The sequence below is a fragment of the Schistocerca gregaria genome, chromosome 3 (genome assembly GCF_023897955.1).
Source record: "Schistocerca gregaria isolate iqSchGreg1 chromosome 3, iqSchGreg1.2, whole genome shotgun sequence".
Taxonomy (NCBI): domain Eukaryota; kingdom Metazoa; phylum Arthropoda; class Insecta; order Orthoptera; family Acrididae; genus Schistocerca; species Schistocerca gregaria.
The window spans coordinates 683,555,021-683,576,978 of NC_064922.1; the positions used below are offsets into that span (position 1 = coordinate 683,555,021).

The 21,958-nt window shown below is 40.7% G+C and overlaps 1 protein-coding gene across 1 annotated transcript in view; it reads left to right on the forward strand.

The window, feature by feature from the left end:
- LOC126356044 (allantoinase) overlaps positions 1 to 21,958 on the forward strand; it is a 224,317-nt gene that overhangs the window by 20,619 nt on the left and 181,740 nt on the right. Inside the window, exon 2 of the mRNA XM_050006723.1 lies at positions 16,827 to 17,019. Within this exon, the coding sequence (XP_049862680.1) occupies positions 16,855 to 17,019 (165 nt within the window). The 5' untranslated portion in view covers positions 16,827 to 16,854. The remainder of the gene's footprint in view (positions 1 to 16,826; positions 17,020 to 21,958) is intronic.

The following is a 21,958-nucleotide window of genomic DNA, read 5'->3' on the forward strand; positions in this document are numbered from 1 at the left end:
GCAGTGAAACGAACTTTTGTACGCTGCCCTGAGACGATAAAATGTACAAGGAACTGCGTGATTGGAAGAATTAAACTGTACAAAATAGTAACGTATATCCGATTTAAACACACATTTTATCTGTCGATCACGGCATGAGTAACTAGCTGTTAAAATGCGCCTCGAGGCTGGTAGGATTTGCATTCGTTAGTAATATAAGTAATTTAACCTTTGATATAATTCAGAAAAAATAATAAACCATGATCCAGGAATACTAAGGATAATTTGATTCTCCAATCCTCTAGTGTGAGAAATGTTATATCATTCTAAATTTTTAATTACTATAATTTTCCAATCATCGCATATCCCGATCCATTTCATCTGACCTAACGTGACTTTCTTGCAGGAAATATTTTCCTTTGCGTTATTTGCGCCAGATATACTATTTAAAATAATTACCATTGCTTGTTAATCTATTAGATAAATCTGAAACTTTATTCCACGCCACAAAATTTCAAATATTCCTAGACATCCCTTTGCGTTTTCGGCACCCTTTGCGGTTCGATTTGACGAGTTCTCACTAGCTACAACATGCGAATTCGTCGAGTGCGATTTAATTGAAGGTAACAGCTTTAACAATTGCAACAATTCTGTCTCGTCTGGTTCTTTTTCCCACGCTTTCAATTATAAAATCATTTTCATTTACGATCCGCAACAAGGGTCCTCAAAATTTGGCGGAACACGTGTCTGATAAAGCTGTTTAGGGATGATTCCCCGCTAAGCGAATTGGACAGTTAATGACCCAGTGTACTTGAGCCAAGCCCCAGCTTGGCCGTCCTGATCCCGTAACCCACATTAGCAGTGATTGCGGGAACTCCTCGTCCATTATCTGCTTCTGATGTTGCGAAATGGCTGTCAGCTGAGAGGCGCATTGCGTAATCTGACTTGAGAACTCGCGATACCGATTTACCAGGCGCCATTCTTACTCGTAAATTTTATTCGCAGCGGCGTTACAGCTAGCCATCTGTTACTTACGTAATTGGAAACTATTACATTCTCCTCGATAAAATATTGGGGAATCCGACAGTACCTTTCACATATTTTGAGAACTTGGTATACAAGTTGCTTATTTTATTGTTCTTGCTTCGTTAGTTTTTATTTCTTTGTAGCAATCCTTTCCACTGCACTTGTATGCTACGCTATATTTTTTAATCTCTCTGTATCTCTAGACTTGTCCCTCCAGCGATTCTTTGTGACTAACCATGTGTCTTACCATCCTGTTACTCGATCTGATAGGAGTTTATATTTCGAAATTTTGGTAACCTACATGTCTTGAAGTTAACTAATACTTCTGTAAATTACAGCATTTTACTTACTTTTAAGATGCGTTAATGTTTTATTTTTCAACTCACCAACTATTTCATGTTTTCACATAAGCATGCTATTAATATAGATTTTAAATCTGATATAGTTAGTCGATTTTGTTTAACGCATGCAATGAACACATATAAATCATAGAATGTGCGATAATAATAGCAAATACTTGTTCTAAGACGTTCGTTTTGGAAGACGTCGGAGTCCGTCTAAAATACGTGATGGTGTTTGTTCACAATGGTACTCAAAGAATGAATATATCTGCCTTACAAGTTCGGTATCTGAACAACAAAGCGCTGACGGAGCTTAATGATTAATACGACAGTTATTCGGAAAGTATGGAACGATCGGTCGCTAAATGGAAAATACAGTGAAAATCTGATGAAGATTTGCACAGATGGGTTGGGCACTGTGTCTTGTACGCTCGTCTATCGCATCATGTCGCTCTTTTCAGTTCTGCGCTCACAATGAGATTGTAAAGATGACTAGAAATTAGCGTCTCCCGCCAAGTATGAGGGCCTGGCGAAAGATTTCGCCTGAAGCTATGCAATCCACGTGACATAACTGTCACGTGGTTCGTTCTACTCGACAATTCTCGGCTGCACTCTGCAGGGGCAATGAAGATGCTACTGCAGCTTTTTCGACGGGAAGTGTTTGATTACGCACAATACAGCCCGTAATTGACTACCCCTGAGGTTCATCTCTACTCAAATGAACCGCTGGCTATGAAGACATTATTTTGACACAGACAACGAGCTGCAGTCCAGAGAAGAAAACTGTCGAAAAGCACTCGCGGCTGTCTTCTATAAATCAGTCATTTGTTTCTGATACTAGTTTTCGTTGAAAGTAGTGTTATTATCGGCTATTTTTGTAGTAAGCTAACTTCTATTGCTTTTTATACGTAAATAAAATGAGTAAGAGTAAAAGTAACTTCAAGAAAAGCAAATTTGTGGCTAACAGATATGTGAGACTTGCATTTTCTTCTGAAGTACCTGAAAATATGTGTGCTAGCAGTGAAGGAAACCACGATAATATTTCTGAAGTAACCACGCCCCCTAGTGCATCGAAAAGAAAAGTATCTTTAGAAACGGGTGGCAGTCGTAAAAGTAATAATATTAAGGACAACGTCATCATTGATCTGCAAATCCTTTCACAAGTTCTTTCTGAAACTGTCTCTTGCTGTCTTTGTGGTGGTGAAGTTAAACTTGATGAGGATACTGGAGCTCGATAGGTGTTGTGTCTAAATTAATTATTAAATTTCAGAAGTGCAAAAACGAAAAAGCATTTCATACTTCATCAAAGTGTTCAAGTATTAAATTAGATGTAACTAATGTGAGACTGTTCTATGGCCTCAGATGCATTCGTAAAGGTGCAAGGGCTGATAATGTTCTCTGTACTGTGTTGAATTTGCCAAAACCACCTTCTAGGTACACGAAATATGTAACAGAAATTGGGAACTCTGTAAATGCTGTGGCTGAAGATCCAGTGATGCTGCTACATCAGAAGCTGTTGAACAAAATGAGGGTGACACAGACATCAGTATTGCTGTGGATGGTTCCTTGCAAAGCGTGGGTTTAGTTCTAAAAATGGTTTTACATCTGCAATAAGTATTGACACTTGTAAAGTTTTGGATTTTAAAGTTCTCAGTAAGTACTGCTAAGGTTGTACAGTGAACCAAAAGAACAGATTACTTCATAAGCAGCAGTGAATAAAAAATTATGGTGGCACAAGTGGAGAAACGGAGATAATAGGAGTAGTTAACATTTTCCAGTGTTCGTAGAAAAAGAGAGGTGTCAGATATGTGAATTGCTTAGGTGATGGAGACAGCAAGTCTTTCATTGCATCACAAAACAGTAAGCCATATGATGTTCCTATACAAAAAACTTGAGTGTGTACGACATGTCAGGAAAAGGATGGGAGCTCGTCTGCGTACCTAAAAAACAAGCTGGGTAACACAAAACCTTCTGATTGCAAGAAAATAAAATGTGCTGGAGAACTAACAGACAAAGTAATTGATAAATTACAGGAATAGGCCATTAGAGATAACTGTGACAATTCAGAGAAGATGACAAGAGTTGTGTGGAGCACTTTCGTCCATCGAATATCAGCCGATGAAGAGTCATGTCATGCTTCGTGTCCACCTACACCAAACACTTGGTGTAAATATAGGCAAGCTGAATTTTCTGGCATCCTGCATGAATTAACACATAAACATTCTTTTCGTTTGGCAGTAATGGAGGCAATCAAACCTATTTACAGAGATTTGGCAAATCCTAAACTACTAAACAGTGTTTACATGGTAAGACCCAGAATGTGAATGAGTCCTTCAATAATGTTGTGTGATGCTGTATGCCTAAAAATATATTTGTTAGCCTTATGAGTCTAAAGTTAGCAGTATCTAATGCTGTAATAACATTTAATGGTGGGAACTATGAAAGACTTAAGATTCTGGATATTAGTTTTAGTGGCAATAAAACGACTATTCACGTCGGTGTGTAGAATGTATGATTCTGGAGATAAACCATTCGACTTTCGGAAAAATATTATTCACACAATTTCGAAGACTGCAAGCGCTGACCAGTGAGAGAATTATCGCACAGTTAGCTTAACAGCTCATGCATCCAATTTGCTGACAAGAATAATATACAGAAGAATGGGAAAGAAAATTGAGGGCGTATTGGATGACGATGAGTTTGGCTTTCATAAAGGTAAAGAGACCAGAGAATCAGCTCTTCCGTTGCGGTTGACACTGGAAACATGACTAAAGAAAAATAAAGGCACGTTTATAGGATTTATCGACCTGGAAAAAGCTTTCGACAGTGCCAAATGGTCCAAAATGTTCAAAATGCTGAGAAAAATAGAGGTAAACTACAAGGGGAGACGGGTAACATACAATATGTACAAGAGCCAAGAGAGAATAATAAGAGTGGAAGAGCAAGAACGAAGTGCTCGGATTGAAAAGGGTGTAAGACAGGGAAGTAGTCTTTCGCCGCTACTGTTCAATCTCTCCATCGAAGAAGCAATGATGGAACCAAAAGAAAGATTCCAGAGTGGAATTAAAATTCAAGGTGAATGGATATCAATGATAAAATTCGCTCATGATATTGCTATCCTCAGTGAAAATGAAGAAGAATTACAAGGTCTGCTAAGTGAAATGAAAAGTCTAATGACTACAGAATATGGATTGAGAGTGAATCGAAGAAAGACTAATGAGAAGTAGCAGAAATGGGAACAACGAGAAACTTAACATTGGGATTGATGGTCCCGATGTAGAGTAACACTTGCAACCTATATCCTCAGTTATCATGCTATCTAGGCAGTAAAACAACCCGTGAGACGGAGCAAGGGGAACATCAAAAGCAGGCTAGCACTGGCAAAAAGGGCAATCCTGGCCAAGAGAAATCTACTAGTATCAAGCATACGTCTTCATTTGAGAAAGAAATTTCTGAGAATGTTCGTTTGGAGCCGGGCATTGTATGGTAGTGAAACGTGGACTGTGGGAAAACCGGTACACAAGTGAATCGAAGCATTTGAGATGTGGTACTAGAGACGAATGTTGAAAATTTGATGGACTGATAAGATAAGGAATGAGGAAGTTCTGCACAGACTCAGAGAGGAGAGAAAGACATAGAGAACACCGACAAGAAGAAGGGACAGGATGATAGGACAGCTGCTAAGATATCAGGAGATGCCTCCGACATACTAGAGAAAACTGTGGAGAGTAAAAACGGTAGAGGAGGCAGAGAGTGGAATATAGCCAGCATACGAGGATAACTGAGGATATAGGTTGCAAGTGTTACTCTGAGATGAAAAGGAGGACCGTAACAAATGACCAATATATATATATATATATATATATATATATATATATATATATATATGTGTGTGTGTGTGTGTGTGTGTGACAGAGAGAGAGAATTATAGAAAACGGAACAAACGATCATAATCTTTACATTAAGTGCAATACTTCTTATTTACAAACGGATAAAATATTATGGTGAAATTAACCGTTCTGCCCTGTAAATAAGGGATATCGGTTCCGAAAACGAGGCCTATGGATCTACAGCCGTATTGCATTTTCATAAATATATCCCTTCTAAACCCATGCGGTATAGACATAATACGTTTATGGAAATCATACTGTATTCTTTTTACTGTTAATATTCAACGTTACATACGATTTACTTACTTTATTATAGTCTAAAGGCGAATTTCTTCAAGAAAAGAATGTCGGTAAAGCATTTTCTTTCAACATCATTTCTGTAAGCTGCTATTCGTAATTTGTAAACGGTTTGCGTACAAGATAATTTTGTAGTTTTCTCCTTCTCTCCTATTACTTAACTCAGATCAGAGTTGTCCATTACTTAACTTCTATCAATCAAGTTTTATCCGCCTCATTCAGTGACGTTATGAAATAATTACTTGTCATTTTAGTGGCAACGTCGAACCTCAGAATTGGATAAGCAGTTGGGGGCTCACTGTGACTATCTCGTGTATGACGTCAACCTCTTCGCGTAAATTACGGTTTTTTCGTTTCGCTTTCTTGGTTTACTTATCTATAGGCGTAACTTAGTGATGGGATTTTCCCACAAAGCGGGCTGACCATGTCACGCCGATCGCCATTACTGACTCGATTCATCTACTACATCTACATCTACATCCATACTCCGCAAGCCACCTGACGGTGTGTGGTGGAGGGTACCCTGAGTACCTCTATCGGTTCTCCCTTCTATTCCAGTCTCGTATTGTACGTGGAAAGAAGGATTGTCGGTATGCTTCTGTGTGGGCACTAATCTCTCTGATTTTATCCTCATGGTCTCTTCGCGAGATATACGTAGGAGGGAGCAATATACTGCTTGACTCTTCGGTGAAGGTATGTTCTCGAAACTTTAAGAAAAGCCCGTACCGAGCTACTGAGCGTCTCTCCTGCGGAGTCTTCCACTGGAGTTTATCTATCATCTCCGTTGGATCTTCTCTATCTCTTCTATCAACCCTACCTGGTGCGGATCCCACACTGCTGAGCAGTATTCAAGCAGTGGGCGAACAAGCGTACTGTAACCTACTTCCTTTGTTGTCGGATTGCATTTCCTTAGGATTCTTCCAATGAATCTCAGTCTGGCATCTGCTTTACCGACGATCAACTTTATGTGATCATTCCATTTTAAATCACTCTTAATGCGTACTCCCAGATAATTTATGGAATTAACTGCTTCCAGTTGCTGACCTGCTATTTTGTAGCTAAATGATAGGGGACCTATATTTCTATGTATTCGCATCACAATACACTTGTCTACATTGAGATTCAATTGCCATTCCGTGCACCATGCGTCAATTCGCTGCAGATCAATTTTCAGTCGTGACTAACAAGGAAGATACGATCTGAGGACGGCGAAATAAATATAAAACTAGTTTATATCCACCTGTGGTGCGAGATAACCACTTATAGGTATATAATGCAAGAAGCGCTTTTCCCAGAAGAGGCAATAGAAACCATGTAAAGACTTCTTGTGCATGCATTCACGTCATCCAGCCGACCAGAACGCAACTGAGCCTTGATCATTTTCGCAAATCTTCGTCCGATGATTCTCACAAAATTTTCCGTTTTGTCCTTCATAAACCATGTCGCACGAGTGTCATAGCGATTCCTTAAACAAAATTTTCCTATTTCATCCTGTATCTTTTTCCTGAACGCTTTAATTGTAATTATATCGAAGAGATCCAATCTTCATACATTCCCATGCTTCTTCCAACCATTGCTAAGCTCACTGGACAGAACTTTAGTCGCCTTAGAGAAATCATTACAAGCATCATTTAATCCTGTGTAATTCCGACTGTGGACTTGATAATCGTGTGGATTCGGTTAGGACGTGATTCCACTAGGTTACGCAAGTACGTCGCATCCAGAATCTGGTGGTACAGCGTTCAGAAACCATTCACATATTCCTCCAGCCCGATGAACTTTGCTGTTTTAGTCTTCATGTGCCTGAGTGAGCAATGGCCTCTTGCGAAGTGACCGACTAGAAATGTTCATTGCGTGCAATTCCCGCCGCAATGTTCTCTCGCTAACAGGTTGCCATGGAGCTTCATTCAATGCATGCAGAAACTCCTGTCAGATTTAAATACCACTCCACGCTGTTGCCGTGCAATGTGCTCCGGATAATAGGTTGGAATTAACCTTCATTCACTGCTTACAGCAGTTCTTGTCGGGTTTGGGAGTGATTTTGTGTCACAAGTTTCGAAACGCGCCTCCGGACCCAGTTAGAATCTTTTTCCGACTAGAATTCTATTGTCGTGCTTCATGACCACGTGTTACACCACTGCTTTTAGATATGTTGAACAATCCGCCGCGAACACCAACAAATCCAGTAGCATCACACATCGTATGGCCTTGGGCAGTGCCAAGCACGTTGCCCCTTTTGTCACTCTTGTCACGTCCTTACATTTACCCATTTTTACGCATAACTTCCGCTTGAAACATAAATGTCTCACTAATCGATAGTGCCTTATGATCACGTAGAGGCAGTGCGGGCGCGGTTGAATACGTCGCTTCATCGTTGCCCCAACTGTAAAGGCTTAGCGAATCATTTCTGCGTTCGTAGTGGGATGAGTCAACTTTTTGTCCGGTGACCTTAGATCATAATACAATGTTACATACATTAAGGAAAAAAAGAATAAATGAAACTGTTTTGCATTACTAACGAATCGTTTCTCATAGTGAATGAGTGTGGGTCTGTTTTTCGATGTTAGCTGTGTCAGATTCCATCAAAATTGAGCAACTCAGTGGCAGCGCGCGAGCAATTTACCAGTCGTGTTTTTGCTCCCCACCTGGACGAAAAGCTGTCGCGATTCCTGTACACTCTGAGACAAAGCAACACGCTGAGACCAAAGAAGGAACGCCTGCAGTAAGCTACTCGTACGCTACCGACTACATGGTCGATATGATTGAACGTGTCACAAAATTCACTTCTGAGTAGGCTATGTTGTCTTACGTGCTTCCATAGTAACAGTTTTGCTTATTAATATTTACAAGGGATTTCAAACTGATTCCGTATTTCTAGATTTCCAGAAGGCTTTTGACGCTGTACCTCACAAGCGACTTGTAATCAAATTGCTTGTTTATTGAATATCGTCTCAGTCATGCGGCAGGAATCGCGATTTCCTGTCAGAGAGGTCACAGTTCGTTGTAACTGACGGGAAATCATCGAGTAAAACAGAATGGATTTCTCGCGTTCCCCAAGTTACTGTTATAGGCCCTCTCCTGTTCCTTTTCTAAAGAAACAGATTAGGAGACAATCCGAGCAGCAGTCTTCGGTTGCTTCCAGATGACGCTGTCGTTTATCGGCCAATAAAGTCATCAGAAGATCAAAACAAGCTGCAAAACGATTTAGAAAAGGTATCTGAATGTTGCGAAAATTGGCAGATGACCCTAAATAACGAAAATGTGAGGTCATCCACATGAGTGCTAAAAGGAATTTATTAAACTTTGGTTACGCGGTAAATCAGTCTCATCAAAAAGCCGTAAATTCAAGTGGATACCTAGGTATTACAGTTACGAACAACTTAAATTAGAAAGAACACGTATAAAATATTGTGGGGTAGGCAAAATAAAGAATGCGATTTGTTGGCAGAACACTTAGAACATGCAAAAGACCTACTAATGAGACTGCTACACTACGCTTGCCCGTCCTCTCTTGGAGTATTGTTGCGCAGTGTGGATCCTTACCAGATACTATTAGCAGAGTACATCGAGAAAGTTCAAAGAAGAGCAGCACGTTTTGTATTATCAAGAAATAGGGGAGTGAGAGTTACGGACATGATACAGGATTTGGGGTGGACATAATTAAAACGCGATTCTCGTTGCGGCGGGATCCTGTCACGAAATTTCAATTACCTGTTATATCCGCCGAATGCGAAAATATTTTGTTGACGCTGACCTACATACGGAGAAACGATAATCGTAATAAAATGCGGGGAATCAGAGCTCGCACGGGAAGATCTAGCGCTGTTCGAGAGTGGAATAATAGGGAATTATTGTGAAAGTGGTTCGATGAACCCTCTGCCAGGCACTTAAGTATGGTTTGCAGAGCATCCATGTAGGTGTAGATGTAATAAAAGGCAATATATGACTGGCAGTGGACAAAGCATTATTCATTTTGTCCCAACTACGTTGCCTGACATGGAGTTTGACAATAGTCTTCGAGACGTAATGTAGCCCATTTCTGAGTCTTTTCTAAGCAAGCAATGCGTTCTGCAACATTTAAACGTCGTTCCTACTCCTACCGCTGTAATTAATATTATAATAATTTTTTTCGCGATGAAATTCTCAATACGATACAAATTACTGACGACAAAAAGAGGTGTCGCATCTGTAAAACACGAAACAGTATATATAGAAAGCACTGCTTCTCATAAAATGCTATCTCATTAAGTGCTCACAGTTTCAGCAGATGTACACTCGGCTCAGCCTGTGCCGCGGCGCGCTAAACACGCTGCACTGAGAAGTAGCGTCTGACGTAATCGCTACTTCTGGAGCAGCTTGGCTGTGTGTCAAGACAGTAATACGCGTCGCCACCATCAGCTGGAGATTTCTCCCAGGTCACCCAACTGTGTTGCGTTTATAGCCAACAATGGATCTCATAACTTGACCAAAGTGAAAATTGACGTAATTATTACCATAATTTTTCTCTATATTTAGCACGTCTCAAAGACACATAACGCTTTTGAGTGCATCTCCTACGCCTGGAAACAGATAAACTACACTGCCTGACAAAAAGTGAAGCACCCAGAAGGAGAGGAGTGAACGAAATGAAACTTCACGGATTGAGAGAGGTTGAAATTTTACTTCAGTGTTTCCAAAACTAAGTCAAACTCAAAAGGAACTTGGGAGTATGAGCCCCTTCACAGTATGACGTTGTACCGCTTCTGGCTTGGATACATGTACTGATTAGGATGGCAAAAGAGACAAAAAGCAGAAATAAAGTTTCCTGACGCAAGGTGACCAACAGGTGTTGTAGCTGATCCCTGTATCCTGGGTCTAATTTGATGTCCGAACTGATTCCCTACACGTTCTATTGGAAACAGATCCACGGGAGAACCTCGGAATCACGCAGACATTTCATATAGAGACATGGGTCATGTGTGAACGAGCTCTGTCCTGCTGCAAAATGGCACCGACCTAGTGGCGCATGAGAGGTAATGCTCGGGATGCAGGATGTCCGTGACGTACCGTTGTCCCATCAGAGTTCCTGAATCACTACCAGCCGTGACGTACAGACATATTCGATGGCTCTCCACACTGTAACGCCAGAAGTAACGCCACTGTGCCCCGCAAAACATTGGAAGAACGGGACATTTCCCCAGGTCGCCGCCGTACTCGCTGACTATTGTCATCCAGGGTAGTGCAGAACCATTTCTCCATGCTTTCTATTCACGGCACCACTCCAGTCGCAGCCGTTTGTGTTTTGGTGTTAACGCCAACCTAGGCATGGGACAGTAATTCCCTAGTCCGGCACCTGCTAATTTCCGACCAGTGGTTCGAGATGACACAGAATGTTGTACGGAGTCAGTTCCTTGTTCGGGACAGTCAGGGATGTGAGGGGTTAAGATGTACTTGGTGCACAATAGACGGTTCTCCCCTGCGGTAATCAGACGTCGTCGACCGGAACACTAATGAGTACGTCTGCCCTCACGTTGCCAGACAGTCCAACATCGGGTCACTGACATGTCTGCATACCCCACAGAACTGGGTACTGCACGGTTCTATCAGCCGGCCAAATGGAAACCTATAATGAAACTATTTCCATCTCTGTCGGGTACTGATAACGCTGTCTCACATGATACGTGGCATTTATACGTCCTTCACAGTAGTCTCTCAACATCTGACGCTCTTCACATCCCTTAGATACACTACCAGGCCTCCTACCAAGACTAAACACGAACAACACTAAAGCTCTCCGGTGGTTGGTCTGCTTCACAGAGCACTGACACTGTAATCACTTACATACACGCCGATAACGTGTACATTTAAGAACATGTAATAACATTCGACCATGTCTTCTGGTTGATTCACTTTTTTGTCATGCAGTATTTGTCCAAGTCAGTCTTCAAATTACAGTTGTCTGAGGCATGCAAACAATAACTTTGTCATCTTGTGTCAATATTACAATTTGTAGCGTCATAATGATCAGCCAGAGTTCCCAAAACTATCTAAAAATATTAGAGAGCCCGCTTGCATTACAGGAACTTTGAATATTGAGTTAGTAGCCAAAACTTAATATTTAAAGTTTTGGCTACTCAGACCTCACTATAATTTCAAATGTTAATCAGTTTTACAAAATTCTGTGCCGCTGCCGTTGCCATTCCTTTTGTTGCACACTCGTATCTTCTTCTTCTTTCTGTCAATTCAGTGTAATATTTTTCGCTTTGTGAAACTTCTTAGATCCTCCAGCAAACCATCCACAGCTCTAGAATGTTCTTCGTTCTAGACAGCAATAATACTTTAATAAAGCGCCATTATTCTCGGATTAATATATGAAAAACGCACAGATTTCGAATCTCAACTACCTAACTCGACACAAATATAAACGATGTAGTGTGGTCGCGACTTTTTTTACCTCTGATCACCGATCTTGCGTTTCCACTTAATTACTGTTTGAATCGTAGTCAGATGTGCTACTACCTCACTGTATTAGGAAACTTCCTTTACGTTTTCTCCATTTGCATTTTTCTGACGCTTCACACGGTATTTCATTCTTTACACACGCTGCAGATTTTCTGTATAGTTAAAACACTGATCCAGTCCCTTGAAATATGCAGTTCGCTGTCCACAGAGAAGGATTTTCATATGATCCGTTCCAGTTGCCGTAATTTACAATAATACGTACTAAAAAGCGCATTATATCCATCTAAACTATAGCAACGATTCACTACAAGTTTTCATTGCCCATCTCAACGTATGTTTCAGTACGTTAAAATTACACAGCACTAGAATTCGCGTTATGTTTCTAACTGTTCTGAAATTTGCAGTGTACGTAGCTAGGCAAAAAAAAACACTTTTTATAAGATTCGTTTATGCACGCTAACTAACAATTACATCCAGGAGCTTTCTGTTAAGTATGTAAGCACCCATCGGTAAAGCGGGTCTGTCAGTAACTTTCAACTTCAATATCGTTTCATTTGGTGGTGTAGCAAGTTCGTACTATAGAAATTAAAGGCATTAAGCGTTCCACATCTCTGAAGTGTCTCTTCCTAGATCAAAACCAACTGTATACAGATAAAAAATTTTGCAACATGAACGATAATAAATAAGTACATTATTAATTGACACAACACATGTGAGTCAAAGGACATGGAAAAAACTAGCAGTGCACGAATTACAGTGTAGGTAGCCATAATATTTTGTTGTTTGATGGATGGCTTATGGACAGGCAACTAATATTCTGCGTCGAGGTTAGAGCGCTAAAACGCTGAGCGTAGATTTAATATTCGTTGCTAGATGAAGTGGGCAACAGGATCCCTGCTTTGGGGGAGATCTTCGCGACGGGGTTTTGAATTTACCCAAGCTGTAACAGCTGATTCCAATATGTCGTATTGTCATATCTCTTCCAGTAGCGTCTTGCTGCAGCTATGTAAATGATATAGCTACTACAGAGTATATTCATCATATTCCGAACGACAAGAATCCCAAATCCACTCGTTATCGAAAAATAAATTATAATATCTTGGTGAATCAGAGCTGCAACGCTGAAGTTGCTAAATTAGTATTCTGGAAATGCTGTAAATTTGATTTAGGTTTCACGCAGCTTCCATAGTTTGTTACAGTTGAACAGATAAATTCCGCCTTCTTAGAACTGCTAAAAGCGCTCGGCTCTGTAACGTACCTTTGACTACTAACGAAGATAAACACACTGAATATATTTCAAATATGTAATGTGACTAATAGAGGAGAATGCTGCAACGAAACCAAAGTAATCGAGTGCTCGCTGAGGATGCGTAAGATGTGCTGCCCTGAATATACGTAATCAGTTTATCAGATAGGATAGTAGCACTATAACATATTTCGATGACTATGATGTGGTGCCAGAAAAAGTATAGCATTTCGAGAGATCATAATTAATTGCAGAAAGTCTCTGACAAATTTTTCACCCGTTGTAATGAATGAGAGCTGTCTTTAAATATGTATACAGTAAATGTTACATAGATAAAGAAAGGTAAAGAACCCGGGACTATATGATTACAAGTTTGCTGGTGCACATGTTGATCAAATCATATCGTATAAGTATTGAGGAGTAATACTAAGAAACGATAATGCTGAATTGGAACGATCATAAAATCAGTATAAGGAAAAGGTAAAGGAAGACAGAATTGCTGAACGGGTTCTGAGAAGAATTCTGTAAGGGTGATGGTATACAAGCGACCAGTTATATTGTTCCAATGTTTGGTTTCGTTAACGAGCAGACTTGGCAATAGACATCCAACGCGCTGATAGGATCGTACCAGCTCGGTAAAACCCAAACGAAAGTATAACAGAAACGCCCGGCAAACTTAAATTGAAACCCTAGGTAGTCAGTCAGTTCATAGGAAACCATGTTTGCTACGGCCTGTATTCGGAAAAGACTGTTTGACGATTGTGCTCCCACTATCGCACACCTCGCGTAGCGATCATGAGAATAAGGTAGATTATGGCGTTTACAGATGCTTATGGACAGTCATTTTGCTCTCGTTCAGATCGCGAATGGAATAGGAAAGAAAATCGATAGTTTTGGCACGATATATCCTCCGCCATGCAGGGCACAGTTGCTTGCCATGTATATTTAAGTAACTGTACATAAATTTTATATCGAGAAGAGCCAGTTCGACGTATGGAATCCCTGTGAACGTATTTGTATTGTTGTTAAAAGTGACGCTAATGTACGTACACTATCTGATGAAAGGCATCCTGTTAGTAGCCATTAGCATGAGGTGCGTCCTTTGTCTTTATGACGCTTTAAACTGTGCTGGAGGCACTTTCAATGAATTGACTAGATGTTTGTGGAGGAATGGCAGCCCATTCTCCCTCAGCAGCCGAAACTAGGGAAAGTAGTGATGTTAGACACTTGGAGTGTGAAGCGGAGTCGAACTTTCTAACTCGTCCCATAGTGCTCCATTGCGTTCACGTCGGGACTCTGGGCAAGTCAATCCATTTCAGGAATGGTTTTGTCCAAAAACCACTGCCTCGCAGATGTTGCTCTGACTTAGTGCGTTGTCATGCCGATACAATCATCGTCTACAGTACGCATTACACAATGCTGTAAAATGTGTTCCCATTCTTAGCATTTTTAAACGTTATTTAACTATGAAAAACATCACCATACCGTAACATGACCTGCTTCGTATTTCACCGTCGGCACTACAAATGACTGCAGGTAACACTCTTCAGGCATTCGCCAAGCCCAAAGCATTCTGTCGCATTTTCACAGGGTATAGCCTGATTCATACACGTTTTCAGTCATCAATTGCCCAGTGGCGTCGCTTTTAAATCAGCCCAATCGTCGTTCAACATTGACAAGAAAAAGTTTAAGTCTTATGATAAACTGCTCTACGATTGTACCCGGTTCTTTCTAACTCCCTACTGAAAGGCTTTGAGTTATGGAGAGCTGATACCACTTTGTAACTCTGTTGCTCTGATGCGAATTTTTCCACCACCGCAATACTCGACGATCCCTGACATTCTGTATATGAGGTCTGTCGGGTCTCGGTTTAACTCTTGTTGTTCCATCGCGTTTCCACTTTACAGTCACACCACCGTGAATCAATCTGGGCAGCTTTAGAAGGGATGAAATGTCTCTGATGTATCTGTTACTCAGGTGACAGGTAACGACTGGTCCCCTTTCGAAGTCATTGACCTCTCCTTATCGATGTCTTTCGCTGTTACTGCCTTTCTATTCACAACAGAATAGCCCCCGCCTCCGATTGTATTGGTGGATCCACCCTTCGTAATATCTAGTGGTCAATTCCGCATTACGTTGGGAAGTCCAGATACTTTTGATCATACAGTGTAAGTCTAGTTTGTAAAATACTAGGTATCTTGGTTTAACATAAGATATTCCCCAAAGGCTCTACCCTGTTCGCAGTAGCCAACTGAATAAACGAAATTTGTTTTTGGAGTGGATCAGCCTTAAGAAGAACACAATTGTTTTCTTCTCTTCTATTACTCAGTTAAGATTCGCTGAAGTTTCAGCTCCATCAGTGGCCTTTCATTTTCTTTCTATTAAACAATGGCAAAAATCATCTTTACTTTATGTAGACATATAAATTCGAGTTTTTAAAAACGTATGTACAAAGAATTGGCCAAGTGCGAATAGGACTCGCGCTGCAAGGGCTCCGCACAAACTCAGTTATGTATATAGATGGTTCATTCTTCCCGGGGATTAACAACCTTGACGATTTTTACCCGTTATCGATATCGATACTGGTAAGATATAATTTTCCGAGAAGATTTTAAGTTTAAATCTTTCGTGTAATTCGTAGGAAAAATGTACAGAAAGGCGGTTGGATAAATGGCATGCATTTTTTTTCCTTTGAGATATGATTGCAAATTAACAGTTTCCGAATTCTTTCCTTTAGCTGTATGTGAAGCCTTGCTTCTTTACTAATTTTTGTGAGTCCATTTCAACGGGAAGTGCCCTCCAGGTTTTGATGAGTGAGTTTGCGAGTATAAAAGTATGTGGCATAATCTTTTGAATAAACTGGCCTAGATGCTTACATTTTTACAGAGCCAAAGGACCGTAGAATTTAGTACGTTACATTATGTTCTATTGTGTAAATCTACTCGTTACTCAGAAAAAGGTGTCTTAACAGACGGACAGATAGACAGACGGATGACAAATGACGAATGTATTTTCTTTTTATGTGATATAATTATAAAGTGACAATTTTCATACTTTTTACTTTAGTTGTATGGTGAAACTTTGTTTCTTGCCAAAGTTCATGATTCTAAATCAATGGGAACTATCCTATAGGTTTTGATGAGTGAGTTTACGAATAACAAAATGTGGCATAAATGGCAGGATGTTTTGCTTGCATTGACTTAGAAGTTTATATATTTTAAACCGACAAGACACCATTTATGTGACATAAATTTCAACTTGGTACGTCCGTTCTTTCCTGAGAAAAAGGGGACTTAAGAGTCGGACAACAGGCAGACGGACGGTCAGACGGACAACAAAGTGATCCTTTATAAGGGTCCCGTTTTCACCCATCGGGGTGCGGAACTCTAAAAACTCGAACTTATATGTGTACAAGTAGTACACAGCGAACAGTGTGTAGGAAATAGGAGAAAAGAAAAAAAAATGCGTTTTGCTCTAGGCGGATATTTATTTGTAAGCGAACACGGAGAGGAGAGTTCCATCCTCCAGATCGTTACTGAATAAATGAAAGTTCTGCGTCATTTTACTTAGGCCGCTGGTGACGTTGTGGTGGGTGGGTGCCTACAGGAGCAGAGAGAGCAGCCGCAGCCGCAGCATGTCGGAGTGGCAGCTGTTTCGGAGCAAGCGCGTCGTCCTGGACGAGGGCGTGCAGGAGGCGTCGATCTACGTGACGCCGGAGGGCCGCATCCATCGCATCGTCACCGCCAGCGACCGCGCTGCCGGCAGGGTCGACGCCCCCTACCTGCCGCAGGGCGCCACGGTGCGTAGCCCGCCCTCTCCCTGCACTTCTCTCACTCTCTCTTTTTTCTTTATTTTTTGATAATTTCTCTTTCACTGAATCTTTTTTTATATTTTTGGTTTCCATCACTGAATTCGAAAGCACGGCTTTTGGGTGGTGGAAGAAGGAGGCAGAATTAACGAAATTTTTTTAAACTACTTTAATCTAAAACTTCCTGGCAGATTAAAACTGTGTGCCGGACCGAGACTCGAAATCGGGACCTTTGCCTTTCGCGGGCAACTGCTCTACCGACTGAGCTACCCAAGCACGACTCGCTCCCGGTACTCACAGCTTTAATCCCGCCAGTAACCTCGCCTCCTACCTTCCAAAAGCTGTGAGGACGGCGCGCGAGTCGTGCTTGGGTAGCTCTGTCGGTAGAGCAGTTGCCCTCGAAAGGCAAAGGTCCCGAGTTCGAGTTTCGGTCCGGCACACAGTTTTAATCTGCCAGGAAGTTTCATATCAGCGCACACTACGCTATAGAGTGAAAATTTCATTCTACTTTAATCTACTTACATTCATGAACACGAATCAAGAATTCATGGATTATTGCTATTTATGCAATGACTTCCTCTGCGCCCACCAAAACTGACGGATTAAAAGTTATGCACGGACCAAGTCTCGAACAAAAATGCGCGGGATAAGGAATATAAGACAGTCCATCTCCCTTAGATCCGAATGAGTAAACGCTCTAGTGTGCAAAACGTAGCTCTCATGATGTTTCACTTCCAAGTAACAGAGCTCGATGAATCTAGAACAATACGCGAAAAGAACTGCTACAGTATAGTACATAAGCTAACTGCTAGAATTACGTAAACAAGATGAACAGCCTCTTCATCTCAGAGTAGCACTTGCACCCTAGTCCTGAAGTTCTGAATTATTTGCGGGATATATTTCCAATCCCTGTCTTCCTATACCGTATTTACAACCTAGTACCATGGGAGGCATTCCCTGATGCCTCAACAAATGACCTATCGTTCTGTCCCTACTTCTTCTTAGTGTTCTACATATATTCCTTTCCTCTCCGATTCTGCACAGAACCTCTCCACTCCTTACCTTATCAGTCTACGTAATTTTCAACATTCGTCTCTAGCACAACATCTCAAATGCTTCAATTCTCTACTATTGCGGTTTTCCCTCAGTCCGTGTTTCACTACCATACATTTCTGAGCTCTAAACGTACATCCTGGGGAATTTCTTCTTCAACTTGCTGCCTATGTTTGATACTAGTAGACTTCTCTTTGCCAGGAATGCCCTTTTTGCCATTGCTATTCTGCTTTTGATGTACCCCTTCCTCTGTCCGTCATGCGTTATTTTACTGTTTAGGTAGCAGAATTCCTTAACTACATCTACTTCGTGACCATCAATCCTATTGTTAAGTTTATTGCTGTTCTCATTTCTGTTACTTCTCATTACTTTCGTCTTTCTTTGATTTACTCTCAGTCCAAATCCCCTACTTTGTAGATTGTTGATTCCATTCAGCAGATCTTGAAATTCTTCGTCACTTTCACTCAGGATAGCACTGTCATGAGTGAGTCTTATCATTGATATCCATTCACCTTGAATTCTAATTCCACTCTGGAGCCTTTCTTTTGGTTCCATCATTGCTTCTTCGATCTATAGATTGAACACTATGGGCCAAAGACTACATCCCTATCTCACACCCTTTTTAATCCGAGCACTTCGTTCTTGATCATCCACTCTTATTATTCCCTCTTGGCTCTTGTACATGTTGTATATTACCCGCCTGTCCCTATGGCTTATCCCTATTTTCCTCAGAATCTGGAACCTCTTTCACCATTTGAAATTGTCGAATCCTTTTTCCAGGTCGATATCTCCTATGAACGTGTCTTGATTCTTCTTTAGTCTTGCTTCCATTATTAACCACAGAGTCAGAACTGATTCTCTGGTGCCTTTACCTTTTCTAAAGCCAAACTGATCGTCATTGAACACATCCTCAGTTTTCTTTTCCACTCTTCTGTACATTTTTCTTGTCAGCAATTTAGATCCACGAGCTGTCAAAATTATTGTGGGATAATTTCCGCACTTCTCAGCTCTTGAAGTCTTCGAAACTGTGTGGATGATATTTCACCGAAAGTAGGATGGCATATCGTTAGACTTATGCATTCTGCACTTCAACGTGAATAATCGTGTTGTTGCCACTTTCCCAGTAGTTTTAGAAATTCTGCCTTATTTGATCTTAACTGTTCCAATGCTCTTTTAAATTCTGATTCTAATACTGGATCCCCTACCTATTCCCTATGGACTCCAGTTTTTTCTCCTGCCACATCAAACAAGTCTTCCCGCTCATAGCGTCCTTCAGTGTACTCTTTCCGCCTATCCGCTCTCTCCACTGCATCTTTTGCGTTTAGCAGGGGATTTCCCATTGCACTCTTTAATGTTACAGCCCTTGTTTCTAATGTCACCTAAGGTTGCTTTTCCGACAAACATTTCATTTTCGATTTCTTCGTATTTTTCATTCAGCCATTTCGCCTTAGTTTCCCTCCACTTCCTACTTTTATTATTCCTAAGCGATTTGTAATTCCTATTCCCGGATTTCCCTGAACATTTTTGTACCTCCTTCTTTCGTCGATCAACTGAACTATTTACTCTGTTACCAATGGTTTCTTCTTTGCACCTATGTATTTCTTTCCAACTTCCATTTCTAAAGTTGTCCAATCAAATGGCTCTGCTCAATATGGGGCTTAACATTTGAGGTTATCAGTCCCCTAGAACTTAGAACTACTTAAACCTGACTAACCGAAGGACGTCACACACATCCATGCCTGAGGCAGGATTCGAACCTGCGACCGTAGCGGTTGCGCGGTTCTATACTGAAGTGCCTAGAACCGCTTTTTTTCAATTCCACAAAAACAGTAACAAAATGGCTACAATGAAATGACATAAATAAGGTGACAGACAATTGCAGTCATTAATTACAGTATTCAAAGACAGGGTCTTTAGCAGTAGCACAATTTAGCACCTTCACTGTTACCTTCAACTCTCGGCCACATCGGCCGGCAGTTGTCCAATCCTCTTCAACTGCACTGCCTTCTGAGATATTCTGGAATGTACCCTTGTAGAACTTCAAGCGTAGCTCTTAATTCCTTAATACTTCCGTATACCACTTATTTGCGTATTGGTGCCTCCTCACTAGTCTCTTAAACTTCAGTCGTCTTCATCACTACTAAATTGTGGTCTGAGTCTCTATCCGCTCGTGGGTCCGACATACAATCGAGATGCATTCGGAATCTCTACCTGACTGTTATGTAATCTAAATGAAATTGTCCTGTGTCTTCCAGTCTTTTTCAACTACTTCTGTTTTGGTTCCTTTAGGTACTGGTATTTATGTGCTATGATTAGTTGGAGTTAGTGTTATTCTGGCTGCTTCACCACTAGAAATTTATTTAGGTCGGTGACTCAGTTGTGGTACTTCTCGTCTCGCAGTTAGTTTGCGAGACGATATTTCTATATTAAAAGGTACCTCATTAGATGCAGATATATGGCTGTATGTTTTACTACTGAGATTGACTTTCGAATATGAACGTGCAAGGCTAAGGAGATTCTCGAAATTCCCGTTGCGCGGGGATCCAAATTAAATTTACCGGTATCCATTTGCTCTAATATGATTCAATATTGGAAAAACTGATTACTTTTACTGTTTCAAAGGAAGAACCGCCAATCAAGAGAATTCTTCTACATTTACACGTGTTTTTATTTGTCAAAATTAGCAAATATTAATATTTTTATTACAACTCTGGGCTGTTATTATTCAGAACAGTGGCACTGACATCTGCACCAATTTTCCCCTATAAAATTTGCATTAAAACATTGATATTGCCTCTTCGTGAATATAAGAGAGGGTACATACAAAATTTTACAACACTTTTAAGTAAGATTTGATTATATTTAGGGTAAATATTACATGGAACTTACACATTTTCGTGCCTCGTCACGAAATGGCTTCTTACACTACGAAGAAACAAAAGGGAAGAGAGAGAGCGATCCTTTTGCAAAAGGAACAGAGATTGCAATTACATTCTCAGATCATATTAATTGACTGAAGTCTTAGTTATTTTTCTGCAATAATATTTATTTCGTTACGCCGTCAGTTTTGTTATATTTGCGAAGTTATTCAATATCATATTTACCACGTTATGTGGCGGACCGCCACCTCCTCCTCTTGTGATTCTTGAACAGAGTATTTGCTGCTACTAGCTGATATTTATTGCAGAACTCAATTAGTATATTTCTTCTCTCATTCCTAACACAAAGCCCATATCTCCCGTAGTCATTTCTTCTACTCCTTCGTCTACAACCGCATTCCAGTCCCTCATGACTATTAGATTTTTCATCTTCCATTAAGCATTGAGTCACCCGTTCAATATCCTTATATAGTTTCTCCATCTCCTCGTCTTATGCTTGCGACGTCGGCAGGTATACCTGAACTATTGTTGTTGGTGTTGGATTGCTGCCTATTCTAATGAGAACAATCCTATCACTGAACTGTACACAGTAACACATTCTCTGTTCTATCTTTCTATTCATAACGAATCCTACTCTCGTTATACCATTCCTGATGCTGTTGATATTACCCTACAGTCATCTGACCAGAAATCCGTGTCTTCTTTGCATTTCACTTCACTGGCCCTCACTACGCATAAACTGAGAATTTGTATTTCCTCTTTCAGATTTTCTAGATTCCCTGCCACGTTCAAACTTCTGACATTCCACGCCCCGACTCGTAGAACGATATCCTTCCGTTGAGAATTCAATGTTTTTCTCGTTGTCACCATGGCAGTCCCTTCCCGGAGAAACAAATGGGGAACTATTCCGGAAACTTTTGCCAATGGAGAACTGATCCTGACACTTTTTCAATTACTGGCTACATGCCCTCGTTATGTGTCTTTAATGCAGTGGTTTC